Below are 25644 nucleotides of genomic sequence, written 5' to 3'. Positions count from 1 at the left end.
ATGCAGATAGTAATATAATATGTAAAGGATCCTGTGTGACATTTCTCTCTTATTATTTCCTTGGTAGATTGAAAAGTTATAACCTCCTCCCCTCCCCTGCAAAGTGGGGCTCTCCCTGGCCTAATTTTCAAAATAAAGAATATAACATCTCGTTATGACTTCCTGACTGCAGGCATCTCTAGAACTCGGGATGCTTTTGCCAACTTGAATCCATGGAATTATAGTGGGAAGAAATCTCAGAACCTATCTAAAATCTGCTCTCCTCACCTAAGAACAGGTAAAAAACTGAAGTACAAACAGCTTAGTGGCTTGGCCAAGACCTGAATTAGGACCTAGGCCTCTGCCTCACGCCGTCTGCCCCCTTAACACGGGCCCGTTCCGACTCTACCCGGACCGCTGATTGTTCACAGCAGCTTTCCTGGGGTGTCGTAGGACTTGTGAAGGGGCCCGTCATCTGCTCCAGCCCCTCAAGGAGACACGACTTGCCTCCATGAAAGAAGTTGAGAATCCTTGGAACTAGTATCTGAAAGCCTCCTCCTCGCCCCGGTTCTTGGCGGGACGACAGGCACGTAGCCCAGGTGCCCTCGGTGCGCGCACCGCCCCTGCACCCTCGGCTAAAGCCACAGCAATGCGCCAGGCCCCGGAGAAACGGAAACTGCCATCTGCAAACCAAACACAACAGCAAAAAGGACGTGAGAAGCATGCTAGACTGTTCGAGTTCAAAAATTATCCATCATTCATCCACACCACCGCACATTACTGATACCTGCAACTTGGATGGCTTTCAAGGGCCTTGTGCTGAGTGAAAAAAGCCGGTCCCCAAAGCTTACATACTGTGTTTCTATTGATGTAACATTCTTGAATGGAGAGCAGATTGGTGGTTGGCAGAGCTTAAGGGGGGGGGGGGGGGGGGCAAAGAGGGGGTGGGGGGGGGGGGGGGGGGGGGGGGACCAGAAAAGGGAGATCTTAGGGGAAGTGGAGCTCTTGTGCATCTTGATTGTGCAGTGATTACACACAACTCCACGGGGGGCATTACACAGGACCCGCACACGCACGCAACACTGGTGAACTCCGCGTGAGGTCTGTGGGTGGTGCGCAGTGTCCAGTTCCTGGGGCTGGTTCTGTGCTTGGTCAAGATGTTCTCATTGTGGGCAACTGGGTAAAAGACACACAAGACCTCTCTGTAGTGTTTTTGCAATTTCCTGTGAATCTAGAATCATCTCAAAATAAAAACTTAAAAAAAAGGGGGGGATGAAGAATAACACTTCCCCACCTCAGGTGACTTGCTTTGCTAACAAAACATGAAAGGAAGTGCCAAGCAGAGCTTTATTTTCTCTCTGACATGGCTACCGGCAGTTTTCCTCACACAAGCAGGTGCTCGAGGGGAGCGGTGGGCCTGCAGTGGATGTGGAGGGCGAGCAGGAAATACACGTCTGCTTTTGAAAATCAGAGACTGGGGATGGTTACTGCAGCGAAAACCCAGCCCGTCCTGGAGAGCCTGGTGCCCTGGCGCCAGCGCTCAGGCAATGGGGCATGGCGGGGGGGGGCTTGCTCCTGTCTGTTCTTTCTTAGCCTTCGACGGTCCTACTTTGGGATAATTTTTAATTTACTTTAAAAATCACTTGGTATTTTTATGAGACATTTATATTTTTATCAGTATATAAGCACCTGCCACATGTGAAGTATTCAATAAATGTTTGTTCTTTAAAAAATAATAAAAAAAATGATTGACAAAATCTAAATAAAACATTGGCAATTAGAATCCAGTAATAAGGAAACAAGTGATAACCAAGTTTAGGGATGTTCAATATCAGAAAATATGTCAATTGTTATCTCAAAGATTAAAGGAGGAAATTTATATGATCATATAAAAATTTAATTATTCATAATTAAATTATTCTCTAATCTTTGAGATTAGAGAAATATGTTATAATATAGACTATAATATCTTAGTAACAAAATATATTAAATGGTGAAACACAACCAGGTAATTTAATATCAAGAACTATGCGTGCCTGAGTGGCTCAGTCGGTTAAGCATGTGCCTTCGGCTCCAGTCATGATCCCGGAGTCCTGGGAAGGAGTTCCACATCGGGCTCCTTGCTCAGTGGGAAGCCGGTTCTCCCTCTACCCCTCCCCCGTGCTCACGATCTCTCCCTCTAAAATAAATAAATAAAATCTTAAAAAAAAAAGAACTATACAGGCTCTCATGCTACTCAACATTGTTTTTTCACTTACAGCAAATGTCCTAAGACAAGAGAATGAAATAACTGCTATAAAAACCTTGGAAAATAAGAGATGACTGTTTTATATTGAGTAGGGGACTATGTAACTAGAAAACTTAGGAAACTTTTAAAAAAAATTTGGTACATTGCTTTGATAAATAAATACACGATGAGAATCTAGAAAAGAAATTGGGGGAAAATTATTCACAGTAATGGCCGAGACCTATAAAATACTTAGGAATAAATTTTACAAAAAAGCATATGCCTTGAATGAGAAAACTATACAATTTGATTGATGGTCATAAGACCTGCAGGAATGGATAATGAAGAACCATGTTTTTATTTTATTTTATTTTATTTTTTTAAGAATTTTATTTATTTATTTGACAGAGACACAGCGAGAGAGGGAACACAAGCAGGGGGAGTGGGAGAGGGAGAAGCAGGCTCCCTGCAGAGCAGGGAGCCTGATGCGGGGCTCGATCCTAGGACCCTGGGATCATGACCCCAGCCGAAGGCAGACGCTTAACGACTGAGCCACCCAGGCGCCCCAGAACCATGTTTTTAGATGCAATGGTATTATACTGTAAGAACATCAATTCCTTTCTAATTTTATATAACTATAATTCAATTTTATATAATACCAGTAGTGTTATTGTTTTATATGTAAAATCTCAAAGCTTATACAAAAGGAAAAACGCCTGAGAGGAGCCAGGAAAAGAAATATCAGAATGTATGACAAAGCTGCTGTAAACAAATCAATTTGGAATCTGGGGAGGAAAACAATAAAATGAGGTGTGTTCAAACAGACTGAAGCAGAGCAAGACACAAGAGACCACATGTAAAAGAGACACCAACAACACACAAAGGGTGAAAATAACATAGCAAATACTGAAGTGAGCCAGTAACCCAAGTGTTCATTGCGACCATGTCTCGACCTGCTGTTCATTTAGGTTGTTGGCTTTAGAATAAATTGTTGCTTGTCACCAACAGTATTTGAAGTACTAATTAGCATATTATAACAGTCCTTCAGTTGTCTTCATATTAAATCATTAGAGACTTGGCTACAAATAGGATAACCACAGAACTCCTGGGGAGAAATTATTCTCTAGACACAACATCAGTCATGATTTCCTCAAGTTGTCAAGTAAGCTAAAAAACCCAGGGCAAGACTAGGTTCATGGATTGGAGATTCCATCCTTCCTGGGATAGGCAATGGCTGTTTAGACTTTTTCTTTCTTTCTCAGACTTTTTGACAGTGACTTCACTGATAAGTATATTTTAGATTTTGGATTTCGCCCCTACATAAAACCCAGTTCCTATACAGCACCCTTCCTCTCTTTTCCTCCTCTGTCCCCTCCCTGCCACGCACATGCCTATTTCTTCTCTCTCTCTCTCTCTCCCTCTCTGCCTTCCTCTTTTCCTCCTTCCTGCACACACACAACTGAAATGTTTCAGGAAAACAGGTTTTTTTGGGTTTTTGTTGTTGTGGTTGTTGTTTTTAAGCTCTATACTCAACATGGGGCTTAAACTCAAGATAAAGAGTTGCATGCTTTACTGACTGAGCCAGCCAGATGCCCCAAGAAACAATTATTATATTTCTAAAGAAAGGTATTCTGATAATTTGTTTTAGCCTTTTTAAAAGATGTTCCTTAAAATTCACTAAATTGATATCATCATCCACAGTTTGAGTAACAGTAAGGTTTTAATCTTATATGCTCCAAAGATTTAAATACACAAGTAAAATTTTATCTACTGACAATTTGGGTATGTTTATATACACTTTATAAATTATGAAAACTATTTTGGGGGGCACCTGGCTTGCTCATGAGAAGAGCATTGGACTCTTGATCTCAGGGTTGTGAGTTCAAGTCCCATGTCAGGTGCAGAGATTACTTAAATAAATAAATAAACTTCTTAAAAAACTTTTTTTTAATTCCTAATTTTTTGGTTTAAAAATGTTACTAGAAGATAATACTAAATTTTGGGGGGTATATATTGAAGCAGATTGTTTTCTAATTCTGTTTATTGTAATTATTATTGGCATGATCAAATTGGCAATAACTAATACACTTATCTACATTTGTTTTATTTTTTTATTTTATTTATTTTTAGATTTTGAGAGAGAGAGAGAGAGCACGAGCAGGGGGAAGGGACAGAAGGAGAGGGAGAAGCAGTCTCCCCGCTGAGCAGGGAGCCCCACGTGGTGCTCAATCCGAGGGCCCTGGGATTATGACTCGAACCAAAGGCAGACAGACACCTAACCGACTGAGCCACCCAGGCACCCCCTCTACATGTTTTAAAATGTCCAAAAGCAAAATTACAATTTCTGATTGTATACAAAAATGACCTTAGATATTTTTATTAATTTGCTTGAATTAACTTAGCCTGGTTATCTTCACATTATTAATAAATATACAAATAAAATATTTAATCTCAGGGGTACATATTATTTCTTTGAAAAGACACATTTTCTCACAGCAATTTCTTAAGGTAAACTTTACCCCTAACATGGGGCTTGTACTCATAACCCCCGAGATGAAGAATCGCATGCTCTACCAACTGAGCCAGCCAGGTGTTTCATCTCACACTAATTTTTATTTATTTTTTATTTTTATTTTTTTTAAAGATTTTATTTATTCATTTGACAGAGAGAGACACAGCGAGAGAGGGAACACAAGCAGGCGGAATGAGAGAGAGAGAAACAGGCTTCCTGCTGAGCAGGGAGCCCGATGTGGGGCTCCATCCCAGAACCCTGGGATCATGACCTGAGCTGAAGGCAGACGCTTAATGACTGAGCCACCCAGGTGCCCCTCACACTGATTTTTAAAAAAGGACTTTTCTATTCAAGAATCATGTCATTCATGACTTTTCTAAGAGAAAGTAACTAAAAATTCAGAAATCTAAAATACTGAAAATTTTTAATTTTTAAAATATAAGCTTCTGTTTGAAGTCTATCATGAATTATATAGGTCATGACTGACTGTATAGCTTGATGAATATATAGCCAAGGGAATCCACCTGTGTAATCACCACCGAGGTAAAAAAATAGAACATCACCAGCATCTCAGAAGCCTGCCACAATACCTCTTCTTAATCTTCCGACCCTTTTTAATACATCATTTTGAATATCTAGTAAACTAGATAAATTAGATTATTTAGATTATTAGGTTATTGTTCAGCAAACTTCATTACCTACACATTCATGATAAGACTATTCATCCTGCCCCATTGATGCTGGGCTTGCTCATCTGACTTTCTCTGGCCAATAGAATGTGGGCAGAAGTAGCAGTGTGTTCATTCTGAGTTCAGACTTTAAAAGACACAGGATGTTTCTGACCTCTGACCAAAGGAGAGTATACCCCAGGTAGCCACTGGACCTTCATCTTGAACCCCAGAATGAGACACTAGAACGGAGCTGAATTTACCAGCAGCCTGGATTAGAGTTGTCCCAGGAGAACTATATACTTACCCAGGAGAAAAATGAATGCTTTTTGTTATATGTCATTGAGATTTGGTTGGCTACACAGCAAAGACTGACCAATATAATAATTATTTGGTAAATCTCAATAAAGCCTATGTGAATGAACTCAGGTTATTACTCTGTGAATACATTTAATGCTTTGATCTCTTCAAACTTATGTTTATTCTTAACTGTAGGATAATATTTAACTCAGACATATTAGACACTTCCTGGTCAGTGATTGCTTGATACTTCCTTGAGCTATTTCAAGAAACTACTATTTTTAAAGCAAGAAAACATCCATTTCCAGTGTTTTCATTTATTTAACAAGCATTTTTTTTCAGGAGACTATTGTGTATCACTGATTTGTTTAAACAGTACTCCCCACACCAAATCTTTTGCTGTTTTTAAGTATTATATATAAATAAATATTATATATAGTAATTTTTATATTACATCAACATATCAACTTTGAATATTTCATTCATAACCTTTAGAGAAGATACAATTTATTTTCATTTTGACATTGTTTATAAGATGGCAATATCACAAATGTTTAACACATATGAAACTGAAGGATAACTGGTGAAAATAATAATGATAAGTATTGTGAAAATGCACTTTTTAGAAAAATGAGATAAAATGTATATACAGATTCTTTATAAATATTTAATCATCTGTGGAATAGTGATTTAAATTTAAATTCCATGTGCCCATGGAGAGTTGGGCAAAGCCCCTTCTCTCTAATGACAAAGTTCTAAAATGTCCTAAAAAACTCATTTCTGAAGGACTTCCACTCTCAAGAATATGGACCTGCCAGAGCTCAAGTTTATTTAGCTCAGTTCCATTCCACAAACATTTACTGAGTGCATGCCTTTTATGACCCAGCTGATTCTGGATGTCCAAAGACAGGTAAGATCTCAGTGAGCTCACAGACAGGTAAATAAAACATTCAGTATAATATGAAGCAAACTAACATAAAGATCTGCACAAAATATCTCAGTGGGCATTAAATCCAATCTGAGAGTTGAATCATATTAATGATAATGTCTAAATAAGAATCAACAAACCAATTACTGAAAATGATACTTATAACCAATTAGGGATTTATAAAAATATAATTTTGCAGATTTTAAACACCACTAATTTTTTGGTGTATTTTCTGAACTATTTACGTAGGCTTTGGAGAATGGAACTTTCTGAATTGTGACACTGAATTCTTTATGCAGATCATCTCTTTATAACATATATATTTATGGTTTCCTGTCTTAAAATTTAATTCAGTCTTGGGGCGCCTGGGTGGCTCAGTCATTAAGCGTCTGCCTTCGGCTCAGGTCATGATCCCAGGGTCCTGGGATCGAGCCCCACATCGGGCTCCCTGCTCCAAGGGGGGCCTGCTTCTCCCTCTCCCACTCCCCCTGCTTGTGTTAATTCAGTCTTGTTTTTCTACTTTCTCAAAGCTTCTTTATTTTATTTATTTAAAAGATTTTATTTATTTATTTGACAGAGAGAGACACAGCGAGAGAGGGAACACAAGCAGGGGGAGTGGGAGAGGGAGAAGCAGGCTTCCCGCGGAGCAGGGAGCCCGATGCGGGGCTCGATCCCAGGACCCTCGGATCATGACCTGAGCCGAAGGCAGATGCTTAATGATTGAGCCACCCAGGTGCCCCTCAAAGCTTCTTTAAATGGTACATTTGATTTTTAAAATTAAATAATATCCATAAATTCAAGTGTAATCATGTATTTAGAATATGCAAGAAAAATGGATATTCAATTACTTTTCTCATTATATTCCTAAACTATAGCAGGAAGACTTCTGTAGAGTAGGAAAAATTTTTAGAAGTTATATGTCTAAGTTTCTATGAATTTTTTAATATTCAGATTTCATCAAAACAATAGAAAAAGAAATTCCATAATTGACTTCTTGTATTATCCTGTTTAAACAAAGCTAATTTCAAATAAGTTTTAGCACTGACTTTATTTTTAAAGTTTTTTTCTTGTTCAAATATATTTACAAAAATATATATATATATATTTACAAACTTTTCTAGGATGTAGCAAATTCAAAATTATACATGAATGTATTCTTTTAAATATATTTGTTTACAATATCTATTGGTGGGATTGATAATATGATGCTTGTAAACCTCTTTTTAGTTTGCAAAATACTTTCATTCTTGCATTGTCTTAGTCTTTTCCCTGAGCAGGAGGTATTATTATCATTGCTATTTTATTGATGAGTAAATTGAGTCTTAGTGAGATTAAATGACTTATACAGGCTTGGAGAGCCGGGCCTGGAACCTGTTACCTTCTCACACTACTCACTTCATTTATATAAGTTTAAACATAACTCTGCACTTCCAGAATGCCTTCACTCATTTGCTTTCTTTTAATTTCTACAAATTGGTTAGGATACATCTGACCCATTTAAGTCTGAAAAAAATAACTGACTATTCTTTGTCCCTTTTCAAATTACTGCACTGAGCTGAAGATCACTGGATATGGCAAATTAGATGGAAGATTTTTTAAAAAAAGATTTATGTATTTTAGAGAGAGAGAGAGAGTGTGTGCACATGAGTGGGTGGAGGGGTAGAGGGAGAGAGAGAGAGAAACCCCAGCTGACTCCCCACTGAGCATAGAGCCTGAAGCGGGGCTCGATCTCAAGACCCTGAGATCATGACCCGAGCAGAAATCAAGAGTTGGGCGCTCAACTGACTGAGCCACCCAGGCACCACATATTTTGTTTTTAAGTATTCTCTGGACCCAACGTGGGGCTCGAACATAAAAGCCTGATATCAAGAGTTGCATACTCTACTGACTGAGCCAGCCAGGTGCCCTTGGAAGATTGTTTTTAAGACATTTGACAGTTATATGTTTGAGCTGATGATCTTTGGTCACACTTGTGCTTTTCAGTTTTAATTATAATGCCGCTAGAACAATTCAGGAAAAACTAGTTGGGAATAAGGGAATAAGGCAAACCATAGTTACAGAAAATTCCAGGAGATAGAATGATAAAAAATGTGTGGTGATCAGGTTAAGAAAAATTTTTTAAAGTATCTATTGGGGCTCAGTCAGTTAAGCGTCTGACTCTTGATCTCAGCTCAGGTCTTGATCTCAGGATCGTGAGTTCAAGTCCCTTGTTGGGTTCCAAGAAAAAAAAAATCAGACAAAGTATCTATTGATAAATGACATTTCAGCTTTAATTTTAGTCTTTTATCTTGAAAATACTTCTAAAATATATTACGCTACCTTCTTTCTAGAGTAAGTTCAGGAATGATGTTTAAAACATCATTCAATCTTCTTAACAAAATCATTTATGATTTTACAGGGATCATCAAATATTAGTTTTTCATGATAAAGTACGGGAGATGCAGATGTTGATGAGATATGAAGATGGGCTAAGATATATCCTAAGGAAAAAATCCCAAGACTATCTCTTTAGGGATCTGCTTCTTTCTTGTAATTTGTTTCCCTATAAATGCCAGATAATTACTATTAATGCAAACTTACTAATAACTGAGACAATGATAAAAAATTTCTTTTACAAGTTATAGTGTTGCAAATATCTCACTTATTCATTAAATAAGCACTTGAGCACCTATTTATTCCTTTTTTGTAAGATAGGGATAATGATAGAAGTTTTCTATATTAATCGGGGTTCTTGGTTGAAAGCAACAGAAACAAACTCTGGCTAACTTATCCAGGAGAAGAATGTATTGGACAAGTATCATGTAGCTCACACAATCACTGAGGATGATGGAGAACTGGTGTGTAAGATATGCAGGGCCATTCATTTAGGATGTCACTGTCAGCACTGTCACGACCAGACCTGGGTTGCCATAATTATCTCTACACCACTGTGAAATACCTCTATCTCAGCATCTTTGCATCACTTTGTCCAGATTCCAAGTTTCAGGTGAGAGCATCCAATTGAGTTAACCTGGGTCTTATGCCATGACTATGCCCTAGGTGCCAGATAGTGGCGAGAAGGACTTTGGCCAAACTCAGTTTCCAAAATGTGAAGTGGGCCCTGCTCCTACCAAGACTCAAAATTAAGAATTCTTGGGACGCCTGGGTGGCTCAGTTGGTTAAGCATCTGCCTTCAGCTCAGATCATGATCCCAGGGTCCCGGGATCAAGTCCCACATCAGGCTCCCTGCTCAGTGGGGAGTCTACTTCTCCCTCTGCCTGCTCTGCCTGCTTGTGCTTTCTCTCTCTCTCTCTCTCCCTGGCAAATAAATAAATAAAATCTTTAACAATAAATAAATAATATTAAAAAATTAAGAATTCTCCACAAATGATGGGAATTAAGAAGCTAGGCAGGCAAAAAGCACATCCTCATCGTATTACCTCACAGGCCTCTGAGAATTTATTGGGATGATTTATGTAAAGTGCTTGGTATAGTGCTAGCACACAGCATTCAATACATTTCAGCACTTATTATAATTCAATGAGCCAGGCATTGTGCTAATCTTCTAGGAATACGAAAAAATAATAGGGCAAAATTTCTAATTAAAAAGCTCAGTATTTTGGAGCGTTGTTACAGAGGGAAACAGGTATAAAAATGTAATGATAACACCACTTAATAAGTGCTACAATATAGGTATGAAGTGGGTGCTCTGGAAAACAGAGAAAAGAAAAACAAATTCTGCCAGAGTCAGGACAGAGGAAATAACAGACTGAGTTTTGATGTCTGAGGGGAGCATTATAAAAGGACTGGGCATGTGTGCATTCCTATGACTAGGGTAAGTTCAGGATTATGAAAGATTCTGTAATCATATAAATGAGTTTTAACTGATCTGAAAGTCACCAGGATTTTGTAGAAGAGATGACATAATCAGATTTAAGAGGAGAGGTAACTCTAGGAGTGGAGAGAGAATAGACTAGAATGAGCAGAGCCAATGTGAAGAGTTCAGACTCTGTGTTCAGTTGGGGGATACATAGAAGTAAAATATCAATAGTGAAATAAGTGTTGGAAGAGATATATGCAATGAGTCCTGAGAGAGAGATGAAAAAGACCACCAAACTGCACCTAAGTTTTGGATAGGGGGTTAAGGAAAACTTCTTCTTCCTTTTTTAAAGTGTATTTTTTTATTTTTATTATTTTTTTAAATTATTTATTTATTTGACAGAGAGAGAGAGCACAAGTAGGCAGAGCAGCTGGCAGAGGGAAAGGGAAAAGCAGGCTCTCTGCTGAGCAGGAAGGCCGACGCGGGGCTCGATCCCAGGACCCTGGCATCATGACCTGAGCCGAAGGCAGATGCTTAAGCAACTGAGTCACCCAGGCGCCCCTGAAGTTTATTTTTTTATTTAAGTAATCTCTACATGCAAGGTGGGGCTTGAACTCACAACCTTGAGATCAAGAGCTGCATGCTCTTCTGTCTGAGTCAGCCAGGTGTCCTGGGAAAACTTCTTAGAGGGGACAAACAGTTTTTGTTCTGAAGGACTCATTGGATTTAGCCTGGCAACACTCCGATGTCATAAAGGGCGTAACTATCTTTTCTGAACACATCAGCACTTCAAAATGGCTTGTGTAAAGTATAAGAAATGGAAAGAGGCAGTGGGTGGAAATGAGATTGGATAGATAAGCAGGGCTAAGACAGTGGTCCAAAATGCAAATGATTCCAAAGACAGGCAAGTAACTATGTGAAGAAGCCTGGTTTAGGACAGCTTTAGGGGGGTTTAGGACAGTGATGAACTGAGGAACAATGAAAAGGCATTAAAATTCAATTAACAGAAAAAGCAAGAGAAATCCCCACTGTGCTTCTTAAACAAAAACAGCATAAGGATCACATAACACATCTTAATTAATTTGGATTTTATACTAAGGGTAGTAGAATGTCACCACAGGAGTTTAAAAAGAGGAGTACGTAGACTTTTATAAAATATAAACCTGGTGGCAATGTAGAGACTGGATTAAAAGGGGACAGGATTGCAGCCTGGTTAAATGGTTAGGTGGCTAAAGCAGTATGCAAAATCTGAAATGATGGTGGCTTGAAATAAGATAATGGTAGTGGCTATTAGGAAAAATTGGATACATTCCAGAGATATGGAGCTTGAAGCAAAGGGACTCAGTAATGGACGTGGGGACAAAGAGCGAGAGAGAAAAAAAAATCACAAGTTATTACTCACAATAAACTATATCACCTTCTATTGGTCTGCCATAGCCTTTTAATCTTAAATCCAAAATGAAGTCAAAGCAGTGAACTGAAATTACTCTCTCCTTATTCTTATTTTTCTTTTTTTCCAATTTGCTTTGAAATGTAGTTTTATATACTTAAGATTTACCTCCTGGCAATCAGGAATTAAATTTCTGAGATTGCTGTAAATTATTTCCTTTCTTGGTTTCTCTTCCTCTTTCTTACTTCTCTTTTATTCCCAGTATTTTGTCTTGGTTGAACGCTAACTATCTCACCATAACTTAGCTTTCCCACCAAAAGAACTGTGGGAAAACTGAGTATCTGAAACTTGTCTCATCAGAATCTTGTAGATTGCCTGAAGTTTCCTAGTTGCTACTCAGAAATGTTGAGGAAAAAAGTGTAATTCTCATGTGTCGGTACTCTTAACTTTTTTCACCGGAGACATTTAGCGTTACAATCAATCATTACCATTTCCTTTTCTTAAGCTTCTTTTCGTTGTAAAGGCGACGTGTGTTTTCATCATCGAATTCAATTTTGCAAAGCTACTTCATATTTAATTTTCAAATGATTCACAGGTATGTCACTTATAAAACCAGTAAAATTTGAACGACAGAAAAGATCGGGTTCTAGTAAGTAAATGCGGTCCGGGGGCCAGAGACCCTCCGCTACCCAAAGCAGAATAGCAAGGTCGCTCCCATCGCAGCGCAGCCCCAGCCCACCCGACGGGAGCCCTGTTTGCAGCCTTCCTCCCTCCGCAACAACGCTGCATCGTTCCCGCCCGTCCTCTAGTAAAACGCGGGGTCCTCGCCCCCTGCCTGAACAACTGTCTCCCTCCGTGAACAGATTCTTGCTGTTGCCGGACTGCACGGTCACCGCATCCAGATCGGAGAGAACTTGCTTCGCAGGGGCAGGAGACAACCGTGCCGAAGAAGGCCGTCTCGCAGGGGGAGGAACAAGGACCGCCGGCTGCGCTCGCGGCGGCCCCTTCTCGCGCTCTAGCGCGCCCACCTCAGCCCCGGAGGCTCTGTGCCGCCGGCCGGGGGCGAGCGGAGGGGCGGGGCAGCCACGGGAGCCGAGCGCCCCTTCTCGGAGCGCGCGCCCGTGCGCCCGCGCGCGCGGTCGGCCCGCCCCGGCCCGCCGCGCCCCCGCCCCCTTGGGCGCTCCGTAGCCGTGACGTGCGCGCGCCGAGGCTGGGGACTAGGCTGGGCGCCGGGGGGCGGGCGGAGACGGACCCGGGATCTGTCCGAGCAGGAAGCTAGCAGGATCCCGGTCGCCGCCGCCCCGTCTCAGAGCTTGTCCACGTCGTCGCCCTTTTCGCTCCACTTCATCACCTTTCACCCCGCCCTCCACCTCTCCGGCCACAGGTAGCCTCCCTGCCGCGCACCTGCCCTCGCGTCCGCACCGGTGAGTGACGCGGAGCCCCTGCTTCGGGGCGTCGGCGTCAGGGCCTCGCTGCTCCGGCCGCCCTGCTTCGGGGCCTCCTGGGGCTGTCCGGGGGCCGACGGCTGGTTTCACCTCCTGAGGACGCCTGTGGGTGAAGCAGGTGATGGGTGGGCCCGGCCGGCGGCTCACGGTAGTCCCAGGGCTGGTTCTCATTTCCACAAGACAATGAGAGTCTCCTTTCATGGGTTTATCGTCACCAAGGTACCTTTGTGTACCTACTCTAGCTCCCAAGTAGAAGCAGAGCACTCAGGTGACCCACTCTGACTTGGACACTCCGTGATAGCTTTCTCTTAAGTCAACAAGCGTAAAATTCAGTGTAGGAATAGTGCCGTTTGTTCTGAGATCTGAGGATCAGATGCCAGCCACTATTAAATTACTAGTTTAATCATGTAGGAGACCAGGTTGGGACTGTCTAACGATATAATTTTAGTCTTTAGGTTGTCCAGTACTTTGACTATGTTAATTTATATAGGTGCTACTGAACAAGAGCTTTTTATATTTGTTAATTTCCAAAAACTCCTTAAAACCATTAAAATGCTCAAACTCCGGGATTTTAAGTAGAAAATAATTTGGTAGAGTTATTACTAGAACATTGGTGTCGGAAATACTATTTCTATACAGTTTAAGAAAACAGGTTATATTTTATCTGGCATAAACTTGTGGTAGAGGAATGCTTACATCCTAATTTACAGATGTTAATGAGCAACTAGAACACTGTCCCAACTTCACAGATTGCTGTACATGCTAAGTAAAAGTTTCATTTGCTGTTATGCTCTGGTGGTGTAGATGCAGTGTATCTAAATATAGTCAGGGTTTGAGAGTTTTAGAAATTCTTAAGATTTAGTTGAAACTATTCACACCATAAAATGTGAATCTTGAACTTGGGTTAGAGTGGTCACGGTACAAAGGTTGGCAGTGAAACGGCATATCTGTACAAATTAACTAAACTTCATAGATATCATGGGTTGTGGTTTTACAATTGGAAATTGTTTAGTGAAAAAATTACCTTGGTGTTTTTTTTATCATCAATTTTAGAAACATTACAAATTGGGCTATAGCCAGAGCTTGAAACAATGCAGCCATTCAAAATAACTCATTGACTTTTAAATATCCAGCTCATTTTGAGTGTTTTAAGTTGCGCAGGAATTATATGCACAGTGGTAAACAGAAGTCATTTTAGTCTTAAGCAGATTTGCCTATTGAGTTTGTATGTTCTATGTGACATATTGTTTTCCCAGTTTGAATTACATTTTCGTTTTCAAAAACTAATTTTAAAAGAGAGTAACAGAAGTGATGAATGACCTTAAGAAAAGATTATCATGATTAAAAACTCTAAATATATATTATATAAAACCATAACATACATATATTCTTCATTAGTGTCTAGAAACATGAGCAAGAAAAATGTAATAAGCTATTGCAATATTTAATGTAAATTAATGCAAGGTATTAAAAACAGATCATAAATCATAACCCATGACGCTTATCTGAAGTGGATTTTTTCCCCTCTGTTTATGTTTATGTGATCAAGTTTTAAAATAACAGTGGCCAGGAAATCTGAGAGAGGCTGAAGGCTCTTTTCTCATCCTGTTGTGACTTTGCCTGGAGAATGTGGAGTATCATGTAGCCCATTGTTTAGATAACTGGGCTGTCTCTGGGTTCTGAAGTACAGTTCTTTTTAGAAAGTTTTAAAATTTTTGACCATGTGAGGTTTGAATAAATATAAGCATCCAAAACATTTTTTTGGAAAATTAACCCGTTTTCACTGTTGATAATTGAAGCTTCATTTTGATATTTAGAAATGTCAATTTTAAAAAGATTTCTAACCTTTGAATTTTTTATTTTTGTATATTAAAACATTTTCACTAAAAGACTGAAAAAGGTATTACAGCTTTAATAATTTTCATACAGTTTGTGATCCCCTTAATGAGGTACTTCATCATAATTTCTGAACTTTAGTGGTATAAGATCATCACCCCTTTATTAGGCATCTGCCATAATCAGAACGTTAACTGAGGGAGTTGATCTACCAAATAATTTTCAGGGTTGGTGGTCTTGTCCTTTTACACATGAAGAAATTTAAGCTTAGAGAATTCAATACTTGCTCAAGGTCTTACAGCTCCAGAGGAACAAAGTCTGGATTCACACCTAGGTCTTCTGACCATGAAACCCCTGACTTTTCCATCAGACCAGGTTGCCTTGATCTCAGTTCATTTGGTAGACTGTTCAAATAAACCTGCAGAACTGGTATTGTGTTAAAGAATGTAACTTGAAGAAGGCACACAGGACTGAGGATGATATAGGTCATGAATGAGGTTCTGAAACTAATGTTGAATTTTCTGTTTTTTTCATTCTTAAGTTGAGACAGCTTTGAACATTGATATGGTTTTGCTTTATCATTTCTGATGTAAATTCCAATTTTAGTATATGTGCTGCCGAAGCGAGCACTCTGATGTAAATTCCAGAAAATTATACAAATTGTGCACTTTTTATTTTGACGGGTTTATAGGAATTAGAATTAGGCTGTAATATAACACTGGTTTTCATTGTAGATAAAATGAATAGTACAGTGTTCCTGTTTCAGATAGAACTTATATTTTCCTCAAGTGAGTTAGATCATTGCCCATAAATGCAGTAGCTGTCTTTTAAAGATTACATAATTAACTTCGTAATCTTTGTGAGGGGGCTTGTTTTCAAAGGATGATTAAATTCTCACCTGTACTATTAGAACAATTTTTTTTTATGGCCTGTGTTTATTTAAGGAATGTCCCTTGAGCTATAATAGACATAAAGAACAAAAATGAGCACACAAAGCCCATCTTTTGTAACAAGGTAGGAATCATTTCAGCAGTAGAACGTAGTTGGGTAAATGAGAAGAAAAATGGTAAGAAGGCTGGGTTGGGTGACTATGTATACAGGTTTTTTTTTTTTTTTTTTAAAGATTTTATTTATTTATTTGACAGAGAGAGACAGCAAGAGAGGGAACACAAGCAGGGGGAGTGGGAGAGGGAGAAGCAGGCTTCCTGTTGCAGGGAGCCTGATGTGGGGCTCAATCCCAGGACCCTGGGATCATGACCTGAGCCGAAGGCAGACGCTTAACGACTTGAGCCATTCAGGCGCCCCTACAGGTGTTTCATTATTTGGTTTGAACTATTAGGAACTTTTCCTCTTGAGGATACTCTTATTAAACTGTAAATACAAGACCATCATTCAAGAGCTTAATATAAATTATTAATGGATCTGTAACACATCCGCGCGTGTGTGTATATGTATGTGTAGATAATTAAGAACTAAGGTCAAAAAAGCTTAAATCCTATTTTTGAGGCATTATATAATATTCAAAGGAACCAGGAAGTTTAGCATTTAAAACAGCTATACTTCTATTTGACAATTTTTTTTTTTTTAAGATTTTATTTATTTATTTGACAGAGACACAGCGAGAGAGGTACACAAGAAGGGGGAGTGGGAGAGGGAGAAGCAGGCTTCCCGCAGAGCAGGGAGTCCGATGTGGGGCTCGATCCCAGGACCGTGGGATCATGACCCGAGCCAAAGACAGACACCTAACAACTGAGCCACCCAGGCACCCCTTATTTGACAAATTTAATGGACTATTAGTAATCTTTTTTTTTTTTTTAAAGATTTTATTTATTTATTTGACAGAGACACAGCGAGAGAGGGAACACAAGCAGGGGCAGTGGGAGAGGGAGAAGCAGGCTTCCCGCCGAGCAGGGAGCCCGATGCGGGGCTCAATCCCAGGACCCCGGGATCATGACCCGAGCCGAAGGCAGATGCCCAACGACTGAGCCACCCAGGCGCCCTGGACTATTATTAATCTTAAAATATAAGTATTAGAATATTTTTCTGTTTATGGTCTTGAAAAATAAACTTTTCATATTTAGTTGAAGAATGACATGATAATTTGAGAAGTGACCACAAGTCCACAAAAAGTTCTCCCTGTAAGTGCTGAAGCATAGACTGTAAAACCAGAAGAATGAATCTGGCATCTTTAGAAATCTTGCTAGTGTTAAAGAGAAGGGAAGTCCTTTTCTATGCGGAAAGCATGCCTCCAGTGAAACCAGAATATTGAAGAACATTCCCTGGGTGATATTCACATAGGTGACTATTTACATCCAGGATGAGTAATGTGCACAAAGGAAGGCGTTGCTCTTGACAAAACCACAGGCATCTTTCATGTAAGTTACATCACTTGTTATTTTATTTGGAAGTAACCTGCTGCTTAACCTTTACAAGGTAAGGTATTGAATATAGCAGAATTTTAAAATTTCTATTACACGTGGATGGATGTCTTTTTCAACAAATATCTACTGAGGGTCTACTATGTTTGAAATATGACTGTCAGTAGGAACTCGTTCTTCTTTGTACTGGCAGATCTTTGGATCTAGGAAATATAAAGAGTGGCAGCGACATAAAAAGAAAGATGAATAGGAATACCCACTTAAAATCTGATGATGTTTATATCAAATTTAACAGTTTACATTTGTATGGCACTTTATTGTTCTGGAAATCATTTTATATACATTTGGTCTTTAAAACAACTTGTTGAAGTAGATGTGGGAAACTTATTCTGCAGATGAGAAAATGGGGGCAAAAAATTAAGCACCTTGTACAAAGTTACATATGTGGCTGCTTAGAAGCATAGCTGAGAATGGAACTTATGTGTATTCCCATAGTAGATCACAGTTATCTTCTAGGTGTTAGGGTTAACCTCTTAACGGGCACTTACTTCATTTTGTGGCTTCTATTCGGATGGTTCAAGAAATTCTGAAAAGTCAGCATCACTGAAGTGATAATTGTTAAATAGTTACTAGGTTTGTTTTGTTTTTGTTTGAATGTAAGGTAGGAGATGAGCATGATGCATTATTATGGGACTCCTTTAACATTTTTAGTAGATTAGTGGAGCTGAGGTTGGTAATTAACTTTTCTCATTGGAGAGTTTTTAAAGATTTTTTTATTTTATATATATAGAGAGCATGCGCACATGCAAGTGGGTGAGCATGGGGGGAAGGGGAACAAAGGGAGAGGGAGAGAGAGAGAGTCTCAAGCTGACTCTGCACTGAGCGCAGAGCCACATGCAGGGCCTGATCTCATGACCCTGAGATCCGGACCTGAGCTGAAACCAAGAGTCGTTGCTTAACCGACTGTGCCACCCAGGAGCCCCGGGTTGGAGAGTTTTTAAAGAAAAGCCCACGATTTGTTTTAAAAAAGAAAGGCGAGCTGTGTGGTAGAGCTGGCTTCAGAGGGGGCAGCAGTGTTGGTGTCTTCTGTGAGAAAAAGTGAGAGTTCCAACTTTCCTCTCAGCCTGAGAGGTTTTCAGTGGGGAGGGTCACCATGTCAGAGAAAAAGCAGCCGGTAGACTTGAGTCTCTTGGAGGAAGACAACGAGTTCAGGGAGTTCCCTGAGGAAGACTGGGCTGGCTTAGATGAAGATGAAGATGCACATGTCTGGGAGGATGATTGGGATGATGACAATGTAGATGATGACTTCTCCAGTCAATTAGGAGCTGGACTACAGAAACATGGTTATAAGATGGAGACCTCATAGCATCCAGAAGAAGTGTTGAAGCAAGTTAAACTTGAACTGTTTACTAAATTCTAGGACAGAGAACCCAGAATGGGATACTTAAAAAAATATGTTTATTTCATTACCTGGTTGGATTTATTTTTTTTGTAACACACACACACACACAAGATGTTTTGCTCTTAAAAAAAAAAAGGAGAAAAATACTGTGGGGGAATTTTGAAAATAACTTTGTTACTTGGCACATTGGTATTGATCTGATAATTATGCTTGTTTTTGTAAAGATTCACTAATGAGCTAAGGTGTGTCTGCATTGGTACCTTTATGCCTTCATTCATTTGACAAATATTTGAGTGTCTGCCATGAGCCAGGCACTGTTCTAAGTGCTGATGATACAGTGATAAATTAAGACCCAAGTCCCTGTGCTGAGTGACATTTTATTGTTGTTTTGAATTAAGTTAATTATAGACTCTTCATACTAGTATGTAATCAACAGGGCTGACCTAAAGTTGGGAAATAGATAGTTGTCAAAGTTGTGCAATTTGAGGGTTACTAAGAGACTCATTTACTCTAAAATATTCTACTCCTGGCCTTCAGTCCACTGTTACCAGTTTGCTCCTAATAAGTAAGAGTATGTTCCATCTTTTATCACAGTCTTGGGAACACAAGGCTAAGAGAAAATAAATGGGACCTAGGATTGATATGTTGGATTAGCAGCTAATGTTTATTGAGTTTTTACCATGTGTTAGTGTGTCAAGCAAGTACTTTATGTACATTATCTCAGTTAATCACTACATGACTTACTTTAGTGCATTTGACATTATGACCCACAATTTACACATTGGGAAACTGAGGCATAGAGATGTTAAATCTGCTGAAGCTCACAGCCAGTACTTGGTGGAGATGGAATTTGGATGTACTTACCATGCAGTAGGTAAGAGTAGAAAGAATACTGATACATACAGACTTGTGATGTTCTACTAGTATGTGATGGCATACTGTGTAGGTGGAAGGCCTTGGTGAGTGATGGGTGGGTCAAGCTCAAGACAGCTTGTTGTGGGGAGGGAGTGGACAGGGAGGGTTATTGCTTGTTTCAACTGCTTCGCCCTTAGGCTTAATCCTTTTTGTGATAGTCCTGAAGCTCCAGAGTTGCATTTATATACAAGTGCTTGCTTACCCAGCTCACAGGTAAGAGGGACTGGCAGACCAGAGATGATCCTGGTTTTGCCAGTCACTATTGTAGTCAGATTACTTAGTTTCTCTGGACTTCCAGTTTTCTCATCTATAAAATGGAGGCAATAATGTTATCTACCTGGTGTTTTTGTGAGGACGGAATTAGATGATAATACATGTGAAACACATATCACAGTGGTGTGTAGTTAGTGTGCATTATTATTGTTACTATGTTAGTTTTTGTTGTTGTTTTTTGGTTTCTTTGGCCATGTTTAATGTGGAATGTTCATTCAAAAAGAAAAAAAGTGTATTGGAGATTTTGGTGGAATCTTAAAGTTGGCCAAATTTAAGAAGTTCTGAAATTTAGGTGTGCATCACAGTTATCTGGGAACTAGTGAAAACATTTGTCAGAAAGGTGTGGGTGAGGCCTGGGCATTAGCATTTTAACAAGTTTCTCGGTTGATTTACTTGCACACCAAAATTTGAGAACCACTGGCTTAAAACTTTTCTTTATCCTATGCCTAGGGAAGGCTTCAATAATAACAAAAAAGTGTTTGGATTAACCAGGCAGTGTATGGTAGAAGGAAGTGAAATATCGATTACCAGAATCCCTTCATTGATTTTTTTTTTTTTTTCTTCTGTTAAGTTTATTTGGTGCTTATAGGCATTTATCTTGAGAGGACAGGACAGTGTTAAATTTCACACCTAGCTTTAATTGTAATGATTTTTTTCAGCTTTTAACCAGCTTCATTTGGAAGTGAACTGGTTATATTTAATCTTTAAACAATTATACAAATAGCAATAGTAAGTAATACTTGAATAGATCTTAAGACCTTGTTAAACTTTTAAAATTGGATTTCTTTATGTAATGTACTGTTTTGAATTAACCAGACTTGGTATTGTTAGCTGCATCAGGCAGGCTCCCAGCAGGAAAAGAGATTTCATCCTTGATGGTGCAAAAGAAGAGCTTACAGAGGTTAGAGAACAAACAAGGGTGGTGGTGGGGGGCGGGGGGGAGCACCCAGGGAATAGCAATGGTGAGAAGCCCTTAATTCTCCAGAGATTACCGGAACTGAGAGTTGAGAGCTGGCATTGTGGAGGAGGGCCCCGGGAACTGTGGCTTTGAAGCAGTCAGGCAGGGAGGGAGGGGAAGTTCCCTGACCTCCCTCTGTCTTTGGGTCTTGTTCATTGGCTTGCATTGCTGGCACCCACCTGGGGAGCCTAGGTGATGATCTGTGTTGGCTCATCCTCCCAGGGCAGGAACAGAGCAGAGGAGGGATTGGGGGTTTGGTGGAGCAAGTGGAGAGTAAATGTGGAGAATAAATAGGGCATTGATTAGAACCTGTGGGAATTTTTAGCATTTCCTTGGTGTAGTTTAAATAACTTTGAGAGTTGTGATAAATCTCAAAAATGCTTGAGACTACTTACCTTATACATGCTTAGAAAATAGTTCATTCACTTTCTCATCTAACTGGACAGTTTTTTTAGGAACTTTTTTTTTTAAGTAATCTGTGCTCAATATGGGGCTTGAACTCACGACCTGGAGATCAAGAGTTGCATGCTCTATGGACTGAGACAGCCAGGCTCCCCTTAGGAACTTTTAATGATCCATATAACCCAATGAGAAACATATCCTAAGTCTATTAACATAAAACCCTTTTATTAATATATTGTACCTGAGGTACAAGCTCAGAAATGAGGTTTCTGAAATTAGTATTGGTTTGAAATGTTTTTCATTAGAAAAGATCTTTTAATGACCCAAGTTTTTTAAAAAGAATTTTGGCAAGAAGAGGTCTTTGCCTTGTGGAATTTGTATCTCCTGTTCCCCTGGACTCTTGATAGCAAGAAGACCAGAACACAGGCTTAATGTAGTAATAGTTCATAGAAGTAAGACTGTTGTGAAATAATTGTTCTTCTTCCCCAAGTCCTTTTAAAGACACATTAAATTTCTGTATAAATCTGTTGCAGTTTGCTGTTATTCAACTGTCTTTTGTTAATGCCAATTTTACCTAGTTAACCTGAATTCTGGGTACAAGTTTAAATACGTGTTTTTTATTTTGGACAAATTCTTGATTACTAAAGAAAAGGTTTCTCTTAAGAGACGAGATGGTATGAAGGTCCCTAGGATATGAGCGGTACTCCCTCCAAAAACAATTAGATTATAATTTATATTTTCTTTCTACTCTTGAAGGTTCCAGGGAAAAAGTACAAGATTTTCTCAGATTAAGCAACTGTTTTTTTTTTTTTTAAAGATTTTATTTATTTATTTGACAGAGAGGAGAGAGACACAGCGAGAGAGGGAACACAAGCAGGGGCAGAGGGAGAGGGAGAAGCAGGCTTCCTAATGAGCGGGGAGCCCGATGTGGGGCTCAATCCCAGGACTCTGGGATCATGACCTGAGCCGAAGGCAGATGCTTAACGACTGAGCCACCCAGGTACCCCTAAGCAAAATCTGGAGATATACCTACAAAATGATTGAGACTGCTTGTCTCAAGTACAGCTAGACTGAGTCTTGTTCACAGCTTCCAGAAAGGGAAGAACTAACCGTATTGCCTAGGGCTGAGCAAAGTAATCAAATAACAAACACCTGGCTATGAGACTTTAAAATATAAATAAAGGATACTTCTGGATGTAAATGATATAGTTTGGTTTTCTTTAAACAAGTAAGTTTATAAACAAATAAGTTTATAAGACTTTAAAAGAATATGGGAGGCACCTGGGTGGCTCAGTCAATTAAGCGTCCGACTCTTGATGTCAGCTCAGGTCTTGATCTCAGAGTCTTGAGTTTAGGCTCTGAGTTGGGCTACAAGCTGGGTGTGGAGCCTTTTCAAGGGAAAAAAAAAAAAAGAATATGGTACAAAAAAGAAACAGGTTTGGAGTAAACCACAGAGCACCTGTGCTTGAAATAATGCATTTAGACATGTTCTCTGTAAGTGGTCTTTTTTTCCTTCTTTGAAAAAGAGATTTCAAACTTTTTGGGATCTTCTAAAAACATACGCTTTGTTTTGATTTGGTGTTGATAGAATTAGTATCCTGAAGGGGAGAATTGAGGCTGTTGGTTTTTCCATGTTATGCTCTTTGAATTTCCCTGATTTGAGGATTGAGTTATTCCAGGGAGAACTTTTCTCCAGTTCCTTGTTATTTTTTTTCTAAAATTAGATGAAACAACTGTGTTTTGGTTTGTGGGCATGATTTGCTGTCTGTTATCCTTTTGGTATTTTGGGGAAGAACAAAGTGTATTCATGCGTATGTGTTTTCAAGAGGAATGTATTAGCTTCTCTGCTCTTCCTGTCCATCATTGAAGATGAGAGCAGATGATTTTATGTATCTTTAATCCTTTTGTTTGAGGTTTCAAAAAAAAACTGCTGTGTTGGCCGTTGAGATAATGGGGAAAAACAAATGAGTGCTTAGTGTAGACGTAGGCACCGTGTATTCAATGGCAAATTGAGGAGGTTTATATTAGTTTGAGAAAGATTTTCTATCAGGCATGGTGGGGAGGGGAGAGAAGGATGAGAATTGAATGAGTTTGAACATATGACAGATTTCACTACAGCTGTTTTAGAAACCAGAAAAAAATATTTCAGTCAGAATTTTATATTTCTTAGATATATTCTTCTGATAAGTTTGATTTTTTTTGAAGGGGGGCTGTAGCATAAGTTAGGAATTTGTAGACCAGTTGTTTAATTTGGTGATTTTAATGAGTTATTAGCAAAAATGGAGCTAGCCTGATGGTTGTATACAAGAATGTTAGTGTGTCAAAAAATGGGCTATTTTTTTTATTAAAGGTGTACTTCTGGAATTGGTCCAGAATTTCATGGACTTTGGTTCTATTCTCTAGCATTCTATTGTTTGGCATACAACATTGACATAGTATGGTAGAGTACTTGAACAGTGAAAAGGTTTTTGTCATGGGTTGGAAGGTGCCAATATATTATAATAATGGATTGAACGGGTGATCCAGATCCAGAATGATCCTAGAACAGTACATTTCTAATGATTCTTGAGGGCCAGTGATATGCCAGTAGTTCAAGTGTTTTATAGTCATTTTCTCATTTAATTCTAATGTTGACCTTAATAGGTAGCTCTTCTTATCATCTCATTTTACAGCTGAGAGAGCTGAGGTGGAAATAATTTGCTAGGTTGATACAAGTAGTAAGGTGCAGAGCTGAGGGATATCTTCCAGTGGTCTGGATCCAGAGCCTTTGCCCCATTTAGAATTCTAAGTTACCTTTTTCTGTGTTCTCTTAAAGACTCAAAGCTTTGAAAACCCCTTCAGGATTAATCTGTTCTGTCTACTGTATCTAAACAAGGGATGGTAACATCATGACAGTCTCGCAGCTACTGCCTGCTTTCAAGTGTAAAGCAGTAACTCCTCTGTCATACCCTCTTTTGTCCTTGCCCTCAGATCCTGTTCTACACAGTGCTCCAGCTTCCCCTGCCAGCTGATGAGAGAGGGGAGACCTTCTGGACACAGTGTCTAAACTATTCTTTACAGTTTTTAAACCCCTTAACTATACATTTTAATTAATACTTCATGAATTTGCTTTAAACAAATATATTCCTGTAAAGTTTCATGTAAATTAAATAAAGAATTAAATTGTAATTTCATATTATCCTGGGAAAGATTATTTATTTATTTAAAGTATTCCAATAGTGATTTTTTTGTAAAGGGAAGAATCTTTTTGTTGAACAGTGGTTGTTTTCTAGATTATGCTAACAAATATGGATATTTCACATATTACTGTTGTATAAACATAGGTCTGGCTAAATACACATTTTATATAAATATGCCAGAATTAAGCTTGGTCTCATATTCTGCTTGATGTTACTAATAAAAAGGGATTGGGTAATAGGGGTTTTTCTTAAATAAATGCTATTTGTTGGATTTGCCCTCAAATGTTCTATATTAGGGAGCCATCTACACTAAGAATAATACTCTTTTAAGCAGTAGAGTGAGGTTCAATATGTAGCACAATACTGTATACATATATATACTTACTTTAAAAATTCTTTTTGTGTCATATTTATTAGGTAAATGATAGTGTTCTGTTTTGATGCTAAAATCAGTATTTTACGTGACTGAAATAAATTGTTTGAAAATAACAGTTAAACTTAGAGACATAGTTTTATTAAAAAATTGTTATGGTTGAAAAGCAGACAAACTGTTGTTTGGAAAACATACTTTCATGTAGCTCTGGGTAAAATATTTATTTCCTGTACCTAATACCATGCTAATGAGGCCATGAACCCGGATTCATTGTAATCTGTGTTCTGCCCTAAACACTCAACAGAGACTACTCTGTAACCTCGTAATTAATAGATCCAGTGGCCTCATTTAGATCATTATTCTTTTCCAACCTGTTCAACTATTCACCAACTAATCCTCCTTGAATTCTTTTCTCTTAGCTTTTGTGGTCATGCACTCTGTCAGGTCTTTGACTTTTCCTGTTTTGTTTTTACTCCTTAATTCTCTCTGCCCATGCCTTTACTGTTCATGTCTCATAAACTCATGTACTTGGCACTTTGCTCTACTCACTCTGTTCTTATTTTTGATAATTAGTCCCATGGTTCCAATTCTTATTTTTAGTGATTTCCCCTAAATTTCTTTCTGTATCAACTTGACCGTCATTTCTAAACTGATGCCCTATAGACGTCTTCAAATTTCAC

General features: G+C 38.9%; 2 protein-coding genes across 6 annotated transcripts in view; both read left to right on the top strand.

Annotated features, from left to right (window-relative positions):
- Positions 1-13007: 13007 nt before the first annotated feature.
- MYO6 (myosin VI) overlaps positions 13008-25644 on the top strand; it is a 145820-nt gene continuing 133183 nt past the window's right edge. For 4 of the 5 annotated variants that reach the window (XR_004300175.1, XM_032409422.1, XM_032409420.1 and 1 more), the window contains exon 1: positions 13008-13227. The gene's annotated coding sequence lies outside the window, so the exon portion shown is untranslated. The remainder of the gene's footprint in view (positions 13228-25644) is intronic. The other variant, XM_032409421.1, reaches the window with a different exon arrangement.
- LOC116635467 (26S proteasome complex subunit SEM1-like) lies at positions 18437-19855 on the top strand. Its single transcript, XM_032409425.1, has one exon. It carries the CDS (start codon positions 18616-18618, stop codon positions 18826-18828), a length of 213 nt encoding a protein of 70 aa, XP_032265316.1. The 5' UTR covers positions 18437-18615; the 3' UTR covers positions 18829-19855.

This window comes from Phoca vitulina, unplaced genomic scaffold (genome assembly GCF_004348235.1).
Source record: "Phoca vitulina isolate PV1807 unplaced genomic scaffold, GSC_HSeal_1.0 scaffold11, whole genome shotgun sequence".
NCBI lineage: Eukaryota > Metazoa > Chordata > Mammalia > Carnivora > Phocidae > Phoca > Phoca vitulina.
The sequence above is the reverse complement of the archived record's forward strand: the minus strand, read 5'-3'. Positions and strand labels throughout refer to the sequence as shown.

Bases quoted from the DNA above. Each gene is read 5' to 3' on its own strand.
- LOC116635467 (XM_032409425.1), top strand. From the start codon at position 18,616: ATGTCAGAGAAAAAGCAGCCGGTAGACTTGAGTCTCTTGGAGGAAGAC.